The 13865-nt window shown below is 53.2% G+C and overlaps 1 protein-coding gene across 1 annotated transcript; it reads right to left on the reverse strand.

Moving 5' to 3' along the window:
* Positions 1-940: 940 nt before the first annotated feature.
* LOC137467866 (spermatogenesis-associated serine-rich protein 2-like) lies at positions 941-13537 on the reverse strand. The gene is made up of 12 exons (XM_068179282.1): positions 13418-13537; positions 11936-12015; positions 10301-10409; positions 9418-9467; positions 8477-8675; positions 5114-5249; positions 4579-4593; positions 3719-3777; positions 2391-2500; positions 1840-1942; positions 1228-1346; positions 941-946 (listed from the first exon to the last, which is right to left on the reverse strand). Exons 1-12 carry the CDS (start codon positions 13440-13442, stop codon positions 941-943), a joined length of 1011 nt encoding a protein of 336 aa, XP_068035383.1. The 5' UTR covers positions 13443-13537.
* Between the last annotated feature and the right edge of the window lie 328 nt (positions 13538-13865).

The raw sequence follows: 13865 nt of genomic DNA on the forward strand, positions 1-13865 counted from the left end.
GAAAAGGACAAAAGAGGGGAAAACTGGAAAAAAAGGGAAAAAATTTAAAAAGGGGAAAAAAGTGAAGAAAAAAAGGGGAAAAAAAGTGGAAAAAAGAAGGAAAAAAAGGAAAAAAGGAGGAAAAAAATGGGGGGAAATGGAAAAAAAGAGGGAAAAAAAAGGAGAAATGGGGAAAAAGAAGAAAAAAACAACGGGGAAAAGGGGAAATGGCACCGAGTGGGGGCTGTAAACGTGGCCGGGATGGGATCCCGATCCCAAATCCTGATCCCGATCCTGATCCCAAATCCCGATCCCAAATCCCGATCCCGCTTTCGGGGTCTCAGGAATTTCCCCCCTCGGGGCGGCTCCGGCGCGGCTTCCCCGGCCCCACGCGGCTCCGGCCGGCTCCGGGGCTCCCGGGGCATTTGGGGGATTTGGGGTTCCCGGGGGATTTGGGGTTCTCAGGGGATTTGAGGTTTTTGGGAATCCCGGGGGATTTGGGGTTTTCGGGGCTCCCGGGGGATTTGGGGTTTTTGGGAATCCCGGGGGATTTGGGGTTTTCTGAGGTTTCGGGGCTCCCGGGGGATTTGGGGTTTTTGGGGTTCCCGGGGTTTTTGGGGGTCCCCGGGGGGCGCTGGGGGGAAGGGCGGGCTCCGGCTGCTCCCGGCGCTTTCCGGCTCCGCTGCGGGGGCTGCGGGAAAAGGGGGAAATGATCCCAAATCCCGAGGAAGGAGGGAAAGCTGGATCCCAAATCCCAATCCCAGAGAAAAACCCTGAACCCCCAAATTCTGGGAAGGATGGGAGAGAAAAGGGGGGAGAGCCTGGATCCCAAATCCCAGCCCCAGCCCCTCTGATCCCAAACCCAATCCCAAACCCGATCCCATTCCTGATCCCGATCCCAAATCCACTCCTGATCCCAATTCCGGTCCCAATCCCAGTCCTGAACCTGATCCCATTCCCCCTAGTCCTGATCCCCACCCAAATCCCAAATCCCCATCCCAGTCCCTGTACCCATCCCAAATCCCCATCCCAGTCCCTGTACCCATCCCAAATCCCAAGTCCCCATCCCAAATCCCGATCCCGATCCCGCTGTTCCAGCCCCACCTGTGGGGCCGGGGGTGGCTCGGTTGGGGCGGTGCCGTCCTTGGGGGATCCCGGGAATTCCAGGGGGGATCCCGGGGCCGATCCCCTCGGGAATGCTGGGGCCGATCCCGAGGATCCCGGCGTTGATCCCGTTGTTGATCCCACTGCTGATCCCGAGGATCCCGTGGTTGATCCCAGGGTTGATCCCGTTGTTGCCGATCCCGAGGATCCGGGGCCGGAGCTGCAGCGGGAGCGGCTGGAATAGCTCGGCCTGGGGTGGGAAACTGCGGAGAGAGAGGGACTGGGAGCACTGGGAATGGGACTGGGAATGGGACTGGGATTAATGGGACTGGGAGCACTGGGAGCACTGGGAATGGAGCACTGGGATTAATGGGACTGGGAGCACTGGGAATGGCACTGGGATTAATGGGACTGGGAGCACTGGGAGCACTGGGATTAATGGGACTGGGAGCACTGGGAGCACTGGGAGCAGGGCCGGGCTCCCAGGGAGACCCCAGACCCGCCCTGGCTGCACCAGGGGAAATTCCCACGGGATTTTCCTGGCATTTTCCCGGAATTCTGGACCCACCTGGCCCGAAGCCCAGGCAGATTCCTGAGGGTTTTTCCCGGGATTTTCCCCAGGATTTCCTCAGGGTTTTCCTGGGTTTTTTCCAGGATTTTCCCCAGGATTTCCTCAGGGTTTTTCTGGGATTTTCCCAGGTTTTTCCCTTGATTTCCCCGGGTCTCTCTGGGATTCTCCCGGGATTCCGGACCCACCTGTCCCGAAGGCTCCGATGCTGCCCCGCAGCCCCTCCAGGTCGCAGCCGAAGCGCCCGGCCCGGCCCAGCTCCTCATCGAACTTCCGCTCGCTCACAAAGTGCTGGAACAGCAGGAATTCCCGTGGGAACGGGCAGGGAAAATGGGAACTTCCATGGGAATTCCCGTGGGAACGGGCAGGGAAAATGGGAACTTCCATGGGAATTCCCACTGGGAATTCCCGTGGGAACGGGCAGGGAAAATGGGAATTCCCACTGGGATTCTCACCTGGAATGGGGCTGGGGAAAATGGGAATTTCCAATGGGAATGGGACAGGGAAAAGCAGGAATTCCCACGGGATTGGGGTCAGGATTCCCACAGGATTCAGGAATTCCCACGGCATTGGGATCAGGAATTCCCAGGGATTGGGGTCAGAATTCCCACGGGATTGGGGCTGGAATTCCCACAGGATTGGGGTCAGAATTCTCAGGGATTGGGGTCAGGAATTCCCACAGGGCTGAGGTCAGAATTCCCCCGGATTGGGGCCGGAATTCCGGGAATTCCGGGCTCACCTTGATGTCAGCGCGCAGCTCCAGCAGCTGCTCCTCCGACATCCCCGGGGCCGCCTCGGTCAGAGCCCGCAGCGCCTCGGCCCGGCGCTGCCGCAGGGAGAGCAGATCCACTGGGGACGGAAAACGGGAATTTGGGAATAAACACCGGGAATAAACACCGGGAATCACGGCCCGGCGCTGCCGCAGGGAGAGCAGATCCACTGGGGACGGAAACGGGAATTGGGGAATAAAAACCGGGAATAAACACCGGGAATCACGGCCCGGCGCTGCCGCAGGGAGAGCAGATCCACTGGGGACGGAAAACGGGAATTGGGGAATAAAAACCGGGAATAAACACCGGGAATCACGGCCCGGCGCTGCCGCAGGGAGAGCAGATCCACTGGGGACGGAAAACGGGAATTTGGGAACAAACACCGGGAATAAACACCGGGAATCACGGCCCGGCGCTGCCGCAGGGAGAGCAGATCCACTGGGGACGGAAAACGGGAATTTGGGAATAAAAACCGGGAATAAACACCGGGAATCACGGCCCGGCGCTGCCGCAGGGAGAGCAGATCCACTGGGGACGGAAAACGGGAATTGGGGAATAAAAACCGGGAATAAACACCGGGAATCATGGCCCGGCGCTGCCGCAGGGAGAGCAGATCCACTGGGGACGGAAAACGGGAATTGGGGAATAAAAACCGGGAATAAACACCGGGAATCACGGCCCGGCGCTGCCGCAGGGAGAGCAGATCCACTGGGGACGGAAAACGGGAATTGGGGAATAAACACCGGGAATAAACACCGGGAATCACGGCCCGGCGCTGCCGCAGGGAGAGCAGATCCACTGGGGACGGAAAACGGGAATTGGGGAACAAACACCGGGAATAAACACCGGGAATCACGGCCCGGCGCTGCCGCAGGGAGAGCAGATCCACTGGGGACGGAAAACGGGAATTTGGGAACAAACACCGGGAATAAACACCGGGAATCACGGCCCGGCGCTGCCGCAGGGAGAGCAGATCCACTGGGGACGGAAAATGGGAATTTGGGAATAAAAACCGGGAATAAACACCGGGAATCACGGCCCGGCGCTGCCGCAGGGAGAGCAGATCCACTGGGGACGGAAACGGGAATTGGGGAATAAAAACCGGGAATAAACACCGGGAATCACGGCCCGGCGCTGCCGCAGGGAGAGCAGATCCACTGGGGAGGGAAAACGGGAATTTGGGAATAAACACCAGGAATTTGGGAATAAGCATTGGAATTTGGGATAAAAACTGGGAGTTTGGGATAAAACATCGGGAGTTTGGGATAAAAACCAGGAATTTGGGAATTCTCCTCACTTGCTTCTGCCTTGACTTTGTCCATCTCGGCCAGCAGAGCGACCTCCCGATCCATGAGGCTGGAGGAGAAAAATGGGGAAAAACTGGGAAAAAAGCAGGGAAAACCAGGGGGAAATGGGGAAAATGGGGAAAAACCCGGGGGAAAGGAAGAGATTTAGAGCTGGAATGGGAAAATCAGGGGGAAAATGAGAGGAAAAGAGGGAAAATGGAAAAAATGGGGAAAGAAGGGGGAAAGGGAGAGGGGTAGGGATAGGGTGGGAAAGACAGGGAAAAAATGGGGAAAATGGGGAAAAACCAGGGAAAAGGGAAGAGATTTGGTTGGGAAAGGCAGGGAACCCCTGGAAAAGTGGGGAAAAGCAGGGAAAAGTGAGGGAAAAGGAAGAGATTCAGGGCTGGGGTGGGAAAAATGGGGGAAAACCTGGGAAAATGGGGGAAAAGGGGGGAAAACCGGGAAAAGAGGGGAAAAAAAGAGGAAAAACAGGGAAGAGAAGGGAAGGGAAGGGAAGGGAAGGGCTGGGAAAGCGCCGCAGGAATTCCGGGAATCGCCGCCAGGGGGCGCCGGAGCCGCGGGAATATCGGGAATTGCGGCTGGGAAGGAGCAGCAGAAGGAATTCCTGCACAAATTCCCCAAAAAATGCCCCCAAAATTCCCCAAAAAATCCCCCCAAAATTCCAAAAAAATCCCCCCAAAATTCCCCAAAAAATCCCCCCAAAATTCCCAAAAAATCCCCCCAAAATTCCCCAAAAAATCCCCCCAAAATTCCCCAAATCCCGTTTTCCCATCACCCCCTTGCCAGGTGGCTCCAGCCCATCCCAAACCTCCGGAATTCCCATTTTCCCCGGAATTTGGGAATTCCTGACCAGCTCTGGATCTCGCTGAACACCAGCCGCACTCTCCTCAGGGAGCTCTGCATCCCAAACCCCCGGAATTCCCATTTTCCCCCTGGAATTCCCAAATTCCTGAGCCCAGCCCATCCCAAACTCCCAGAATTCCCATTTTTCCACCTGCAATTCCCATTTTTATCCCAGGAATTCCCATTTCCCCCCAGAATTCCAATTTCCCCCCCAAAATTCCTGTTTTCCCCCATGGAATTGCTTTTTTTCCCCTGTGAATCCCCATTTTCCCCCAGAATTCCCATTTTTTCCCCCGAATTCCCATTTTTTCCCCCCTGAATCCCCATTTTCCCCCAGAATTCCCATTTTTCCCCCCTGAATTCCCATTTTCTCCCCCCAGAATTCCCATTTTCCCCCTGAATCCCCATTTTCCCCCCAAATTCCCATTTTTTCCCCTCTGAATCCCCGGGTTTTCCCCCTGAATTCCCATTTTCCCCCCATTATTCCGGGTTTTCCCCCCCCAGGATTCCCGGTTTTCCCCGGGAATTCCCGCGTTCCGCACCAGCTCTGGATCTCTCCGAACGCCAGCCGCACTCTGCGCAGCGACGTCTCCACCTCCTCGCGCAGCAGCGCCCGGAACCGCGCCAGCGCCACCGAGCAGCGCTGCAGGTCCTTCAGGGAGCGCTCCAGGCTGCAGCCTGGCACGGGGGAAAAACGGGAATAAACGGGGAAAAAATGGGAATAAACGGGAATGAGCCTTCAGGGAGCGCTCCAGGCTGCAGCCTGGCACGGGGGAAAAACGGGAAAAAACGGGGGAAAAACCGGAATAAACGGGGAAAAATGGGAATGAGCCTTCAGGGAGCGCTCCAGGCTGCAGCCTGCCACGGGGGAAAAACGGGAATAAACGGGAATAAACGGGGGAAAAACGGGGAAAAATGGGAATGAGCCTTCAGGGAGAGCTCCGGGCTGCAGCCTGCCACGGGGGAAAAACGGGAATAAACGGGGGAAAAACGGGAATAAACAGGAATAAACGGGGGAAAAAAATGGGAATGAGCCTTCAGGGAGCGCTCCAGGCTGCAGCCTGCCACGGGGGAAAACGGGAAAAAATGGGAAAAAAACGGGAATAAACGGGAATAAACGGGGGAAAAATGGGAATGAGCCTTCAGGGAGCGCTCCAGGCTGCAGCCTGCCACGGGGGAAAAACGGGAATAAACGGGGGAAAAACGGGGAAAAATGGCAATGAGCCTTCAGGGAGAGCTCCGGGCTGCAGCCTGCCACGGGGGAAAAACGGGAATAAACGGGGGAAAAAACAGGAATAAACGGGGGAAAAACGGGAATAAACGGGAATGAGCCTTCAGGGAGCGCTCCAGGCTGCAGCCTGCCACGGGAATAAACGGGAATAAACGGAGAAAAATGGGAATAAACGGGAATGAGCCTTCAGGGAGCGCTCCAGGCTGCAGCCTGCCACGGGGGAAAAACGGGAATAAACAGAGAAAAAACGGGAATAAACGGGAAAAAACGGGAATGAGCCTTCAGGGAGCGCTCCAGGCTGCAGCCTGCCACGGGGGAAAAACGGGAATAAACGGGGGAAAAACGGGAATAAACGGGAATAAACGGGGGAAAAAATGGGAATGAGCCTTCAGGGAGCGCTCCAGGCTGCAGCCTGCCACGGGGGAAAAACGGGAATAAACGGAGAAAAAACGGGAATAAACGGGAAAAAACGGGAATGAGCCTTCAGGGAGCGCTCCAGGCTGCAGCCTGCCACGGGGAAAACGGGAATAAACGGGGGAAAAACGGGAATAAACGGGAATAAACGGGGGAAAAAATGGGAATGAGCCTTCAGGGAGCGCTCCAGGCTGCAGCCTGCCACGGGGAAAACAGGAATAAACGGGGGGAAAACGGGAATAAACGGGAATAAACGGGAATAAACGGGAATAAACGGGGAAAAACGGGAATGAGCCTTCAGGGAGCGCTCCAGGCTGCAGCCTGCCACGGGGGAAAAACGGGAATAAACGGAGAAAAAACGGGGGAAAAACGGGAATGAGCCTTCAGGGAGCGCTCCAGGCTGCAGCCTGCCACGGGGGAAAAACGGGAATAAACGGGGAAAAACCGGAATAAACGGGAATAAACGGGAATAAACGGGGGAAAAACGGGAATGAGCCTTCAGGGAGCGCTCCAGGCTGCAGCCTGCCACGGGAAAAAAACGGGAAAAAATGGGAATAAACGGGAATAAACGGGGGAAAAATGGGAATGAGCCTTCAGGGAGCGCTCCAGGCTGCAGCCTGCCACGGGGGAAAAACGGGAATAAACAGAGAAAAAACGGGAATAAACGGGAAAAAACGGGAATGAGCCTTCAGGGAGCGCTCCAGGCTGCAGCCTGCCACGGGAAAACGGGAATAAACGGGGGAAAAACGGGAATAAACGGGGAAAAAAACGGGAATGAGCCTTCAGGGAGCGCTCCGGGCTGCAGCCTGCCACGGGAAAACGGGAATAAACGGGAATAAACAGGGAAAAATGGGAATAAATGGGGAATAAACAGGGAATCAACGGGAATAAATGGGAAAATGGGATGGGAAAACACGGGAAAATGGAAATAATGGGATGGGAAAATGGGGAAATGTTCCCAAGCCTCCGACGGCCTTTCCTCGTTTTTCCTGAGTTTTTCCCCATTTTCCCCCAAATTTTCCCATTTCCCCCCCAGTTTTCCCATTTTTCCCATTTTTTCCCATTTTCTCCCCCCAGTTTTCCTCACCCATTTTTCTCCCCCCGGGGCCGCTCCGGAGGCTCCGGGCCGGGCTCGGGGGCCGGGCTGGGGCAGGAAAAGCCGGAATTCCGTTCTCAAGGGCTGGGAAAAGGCAAAATCCCAGGAAAATCCCAGGAAAATCCCTTCCCCAAATCCTGCACTTCCCCCAGAATTCCCGGATTTTCCCCCAGAATTCCTGGAATTTCCCCCAAAATCCCGCTCCCATTCCCAAATCCCACATTTCCCCCAGAATTCCTGAATTTCCCTCCAGAATTCCCAAATTTCCCCCAAAATCCCCAAATTCCCCCAGAATTCCCCAAATTCCACCCAAAATTCCCAAACTGTTCCTAAATTTCCCCCTAATTCCCCCAAAATCCCCATTTTCCCCCCCAAAATCCCCCCCACATTTCCCCAAATTCCCCCCAGAATCCCCAAATCTCCCCCAAAATCCTCAAATTCCCCCCAGAATTCCCAAATTTCCCCCATTTTCCCCGCAGAATTCCCGCCACAATCCCCAAATTTCCTGAAATTCCTGCCAGAATTCCCAAAGTCCCCCCAGAATCCCCAAATTTCCCCCGGATCGCCCCAGAATTCTCGGATCTCCCCGGAATTCCCGGATCCCCCTGGATCCCCCCAGAATTCCCAGACTCCCCCCAGAATTCCCGGATCCCCCCGGAATTCCCGGATCCCCCCGGAATTCCCAGATCCCCCCGGAATTCCCGGATCCCCCTGGATCTCCCCAGAATTCCCGGATCCCCCCGGAATTCCTGGATTCCCCCGGAATTCCCGGATCCCCCCGGAATTCCCGGATCCCCCCGGAATTCCCAGATCCCCCCGGAATTCCCGGATCCCCCTGGATCCCCCCAGAATTCCCAGACTCCCCCCAGAATTCCCGGATCCCCCCGGAATTCCCAGATCCCCCCGGAATTCCCGGATCCCCCTGGATCTCCCCAGAATTCCCGGATCCCCCCGGAATTCCCGGATCCCCCCAGAATTCCCGGATCCCCCCGGAATTCCCAGATCCTCCCAGAATTCCCGGATCCCCCCGGAATTCCCGGATCCCCCCAGAATTCCCGGATCCCCCCGGAATTCCCAGATCCCCCCGGAATTCCCGGATCCCCCTGGATCTCCCCAGAATTCCCGGATCCCCCCGGAATTCCCGGAATTCCCGGATCCCCGGACCTGGCGCGGCCTCGGCGCCGTCGCTGAGCGACTCCAGGGAGGGGCAGCGGTTGCCATGGAAACCGTTGATGGCTGTTCCCACTTTTCCCAGCTTTTCCAGCTTTTCCAGCTTTTCCCAGTTTTCCTCCTGCCCGGGGCCGGGCGGGGCCGGGGGGCAGGGGCCGGGCTGGGCCTTGGCTTTGGGCTTTTTCTTCTTGTTCTGGGGAAATAACGGGGGAAAAATTGGGAGAAATGGGAAAAAATGGGGGGAAATTGGGAGAAATTGGGGGAAAATTGGGAGAAAATGGGGGAAAATGGGGGGAAAATGGGAAAATTGGGGGGAAATGGGGGGAAATGGGAAAAAATGAGGGGAAATTGGGGGAAAATGTGGGAAAATTGGGAGAAAATGGGAAAATATGGGGGGAAATTGGGGGAAAATGGGGGGAAATTGGAAAAAGGAAAAAATGAGGGGAAGTGGGGAGAAAATGGGGAAAGATTGGGAGAAGATGGGGGAAAATTGGGAAAAAAGGAAAAAATGAGGGAAAAGTTGGGGAAAATGGGAAAAATGGGGAAATGGGAAAAAATGGGGGGAAATTTGGAGAAAAAGGGGGAAATTGGGAAAAAAAAGGGAAAACTGGGGGGAAATGGGGAAAAGTTGGGGAAAAGTTGGGGAAAAGTTGGGGAAAATGGGAAAATGGGGGGAAATTGGGGGGGGAATGGGGGAATATACATTTTTTAATTGGGATAAACTGGAAAAAATTGGGGGGAGAATGAATATTTTAACTGGGAAAAAAAGAGGAAAAATGGAGAGAAAAATGGGGAGAATCCATGTTTTAATTGGGATAAAAAGGGACAAAACTGGGAAGAAATTGGGGATTTTTGGGGGATTTTTTTGGATTTTTTTTTGAATTTTTGGGGGGTTCTGGGGGGGGGGGGGGGTTTGGGGGATTTTTGGGAATTACCTTTTTTTTCCCAGTCACTGTCCATTCCTTGAGCACCTCGCTGGCATTCCCTGGAAAAAAAATGGGAAAAAACTGGGAATGAGGGAGGGGAAAAAAGGAGAATTCCCCAAATTCCATCCCAAATTCTCCTGAATCCCAAAAATTCCCTTCCAAATTTCCTCCAGTCACCTCCAAATCCCAACAATTCCAGCTCAAATTCCTTCCAATTCCCAAAATTCCCCAAAATTCCACGTGCAGGGAATTTCAATCCCAAAAATCCCATCCCAAATTCCCAGAAATCCCATCCCCCAAATCCCAGAAATCCCAAATTCCCAGAAATCCCACCCCAAATCACCAAAATCCCAAAACTCCCAGAAATTCCACCCCAAATCCCAAAAATCCCCTCCCAAATCCCCCCAAACCCCCCCAGATTCCCTCTCCAGCCCCCCAGTCCCCTGCATTTTGTCCCCAAACCCCTGAATTCCCTCTCAGCATTCCCGGAATTGCCGGATTTCCCCGGAATCCCCACTCTCCATGAAGGCCTGCACGGCTCTGTCCCCAAGATCCCCTCCAAAACTTCCCCAAGATCCCCTCCAAAACTTCCTCCCAAATCCTCAAAATCCACCCCAAACCCCCCCAAATTCCCTCTCCAGCCCCCCAGACCCCTGAATTCCCTGTCAGCATTCCCGGAATTCCCGGATTTCCCCGGAATCCCCACCCTCCATGAAGGCCTGCACGGCTCTGTCCCCAAAATCCCGTCCCAAATCCCCTCTCAAACCCCCAGAATCCCATCCCAAATCCTCAAAATCCACCCCAAACCCCCCAGATTCCCTCTCCAGCCCCCCAGACCCCTGAATTGGCTCCCAGCATTCCCGGAATTCCGGGATTTCCCCGGAATCCCCACCCTCCATGAAGGCCTGCACGGCTCTGTCCACGGCGTTGTCGAAGTGCTGCAGCACCAGCACGATCTCGGTGTTGCTGCGGTTGGGAACCACGGCCCGCACGGCCTGCACCTGGGGACACGGGGAAATCCATGGGAAACGTGGGAAAACGTGGGGAAAACGTGGGGAAAACGTGGGGAAAAACGTGGGAAAACGTGGGGAAAACGTGGGGAAAAACGTGGGGAAAACCATGGGAAAACGTGGGGAAAAAACAAGAAAAACAGGGGGGAAAATCTATGGAAAAACCATGGGAAAACATGGAAAAAACATGGGAAAATCGGGGAAAAACATGGGGAACTCTATGGGAAACCATGGGAAATCCATGGGGAAAACACGAGAAAAACTGGGGAAAAACGGGGGGGGGGAAATCTATGGAAAAACCATGGGAAAACATGGGGAAATTGGGGAAAACCATGGGAAAACCTGGAAAAACAGGGAAAACCATGGGGAAACCATGGGAAAAAATCTATGGGAAGGTCTATGGAAAAACCCTGGGAAAACCATGGGGAAATTGGGGAAAACCATGGGAAAACCTGGAAAAACAGGGAAAACATGGAAAAACAGGGAAAACCATGGGGAAACCATGGGGAAAAATCTATGGGAAGGTCTATGGAAAAACCCTGGGAAAACCATGGGGAAATTGGGGCAAACCATGGGAAAACCTGGAAAAAACAGGGAAAACCATGGGGAAACCATGGGGAAATTGGGGCAAACCATGGGAAAACCTGGAAAAACAGGAAAAACAGGGAAAACCATGGGGAAACCATGGGAAAAAATCTATGGGAAGGTCTATGGAAAAACCATGGGAAAACCATGGGAAAACAGGGAAAACCATGGGAAAACCATGGGGAAAAAATCTATGGGAAGGTCTATGGAAAAACCCTGGGAAAAACATGGGGAAATTGGGGAAAACCATGGGAAAACCTGGAAAAACAGGGAAAACATGGAAAAACAGGGAAAACCATGGGGAAACCATGGGGGAAAATCTATGGGAAGGTCTATGGAAAAAACCCTGGGGAAAACATGGGAAAACCATGGGAAAACAGGGAAAACCATGGGAAAACCATGGGGAAAAATCTATGGGAAGGTCTATGGAAAAACCCTGGGAAAAACATGGGGAAATTGGGGAAAACCATGGGAAAACCTGGAAAGACAGGGAAAACCATGGGAAAACCATGGGGAAATTGGGGGCAAACCATGGGAAAACCTGGAAAAACAGGAAAAACAGGGAAAACCATGGGGAAACCATGGGAAAAAATCTATGGGAAGGTCTATGGAAAAACCATGGGAAAACCATGGGAAAACAGGGAAAACCATGGGGAAAACCATGGGGAAAAATCTATGGGAAGGTCTATGGAAAAACCCTGGGAAAAACATGGGGAAATTGGGGAAAACCATGGGAAAACCTGGAAAGACAGGGAAAACCATGGGAAAACCATGGGGAAATTGGGGAAAACCGTGGGAAAACCTGGAAAATCAGGGAAAACCATGGGAAAACCATGGGGAAATTGGGGCAAACCGTGGGAAAACCTGGAAAATCAGGGAAAACCCTGGGAAAGGAAGGGGGAGCGGTCCCGGGCAGTCCCGGGCTGCGGCACCTTCTGGCGCATGTTCTCGCAGCAGCCGCCCTGCGCCCGCACGGCCCCGGAGCGGACGTCGAACACGAACCCCGAGGGATCTGCGGGACAGCGCACGCTGAGCGCCCCGCCCTGCATCCCCTGGGAACGCTCAGCCACATTCCCAGAATTCCTGGAATTCCCTGGGAATGCTGAGCCCAAATTCCCCCATTTTCCCCACAAAATCCCAGTCTTCCCCCCCAGATTCTCACATTTTCCTCCAAAGTTCCCATTTCCCCCCTAATTCCCCCCAAAAAATCCCAAATTTCCCCCCTAACTCCCCCCCAAATTCCCATTTCCCCCCTAATTCCCCCCAAAATCCCAAATTTCCCCCCCAATTCCCCCAAAAATCCCAATTTCCCCCCCCAATTCACCCCAAAATCCCAAATTTCCCCCCCAATTCCCCCAAAAATCCCAATTTCCCTCCAAAATCCCAAACTTCCTCCCCAATTCCCCCCCCAAAATTCCCATTTTTCCCCAAAATCCCCATTCCCCCCCCCAAAACCCCACTTTTCCCACCCCCAAATCCCAATTTTTTTTTGGGGATCATCCCCTGGGCTCCATCTGGCAAAGCAAATGGGAAACTGATCCCAGGAAATCCCGGATTTCCCCCGGGAAAGGGCTGGAATTGCCTCTCAATAATTCATTCCAGGCAAATAAAGACAAAACGAGGCCCCTCCAGGGAAATCCTCCCCAAATCCCAAAAAAAACCTGGAAAAGGCTCCTGGAAAAAAGGGAAAACGTGGGGGGAAAAAGGGGAAAAATTCCTGGGAAAAGGGAAAAATCCAGGGAAAAAAGGGGGAAATTCTCTGGAAAGAAGCACTAGAAAAAACAGGGGAAACCCAGGGGGGAAAAAAGGAAAAATCCCTGGGAAAAATGGGGGAAATCCAGGGAAAAAGGGGGAAAATTCCCTGGAAAAAAGAGAAAATCCAGGGAAAAATACCCTGGAAAAGGGGGGGAAATCCAGGGGAAAAAAGGAAAAATTCCCTGGAAAAAGGGGAAAAAATCCCTGGAAAAAAGCGGGGGGGGGGAAACCCTGGGAATTGTGGGGTTCGAAAAGGGGATTTGGGGATTTTATTTTTGCCTTTAAATCTGGGTTATCTGGGGGATGTTGTCTCAAAATTGGGGAATTTTCCCAATTTTCCCCCATTTTCCTTTCATTTCCCCCGTTTTTTTCCCAATTTTCTCCCTTTTCTTCCCCAATTTCCCTCCATTTTCCCCTTTTTTTCCCAATTTTCCCTCATTTCTCCTTTTTTCCCCAATTTTCTCTCTTTTTTCCCAATTTTTTCCCTCATTTTCCCCCAAATTTTCTCCCATTTTCTCCCAGTTTTCCCCCTTCCCGCTCTGAAAATTCCCTCTCCCCATTAACCCTTTCCCAACCCCAATCCCCCATTAAAAATTCCCAGATTTTGGGATTTTTTTGGGGCTCAAATCCCCAATGTTGGGGTTTCTGGGAGCTCCTACCTTTGGGCTGCTGCTTCCTGGACATCTTTGGGTGCAATTCCAGAGGATTTGGAGCAGAAATTTGGGAATTTTGGGGGCTTTTGGGATGTTTAAGGGGGATTTCCTGGGAAAAAAAAAAAAAAAAAACAAACAAAAAAGAAATCACAAATGAAATGTGGGAGAGGGAAAAGAATAAAAAATGGGAACGGAATCAAGGAATGAAAAGAAAAAGTCGTGGAATTTAAAAGCCTTGGAATAAAAAACCCTACAGAAACCCCAAAAACTCCTCAGAGACCCCACAAGAAACCCTCAGAGACCCCAAAAAACCCTCAGACCCCACAAAAAGAGCCCCAAAAACCCTCTGAGACCCCACAAGAAACCCTCAGACCCCACAAAAAGAGCCCCAAAAACCCTCTGAGACCCCACAAGAAACCCTCACAGAGCCCTAAAACGCCCCAGAACCCAGCAA

Source organism: Anomalospiza imberbis, unplaced genomic scaffold, assembly GCF_031753505.1.
Source record: "Anomalospiza imberbis isolate Cuckoo-Finch-1a 21T00152 unplaced genomic scaffold, ASM3175350v1 scaffold_824, whole genome shotgun sequence".
Lineage (NCBI taxonomy): Eukaryota > Metazoa > Chordata > Aves > Passeriformes > Viduidae > Anomalospiza > Anomalospiza imberbis.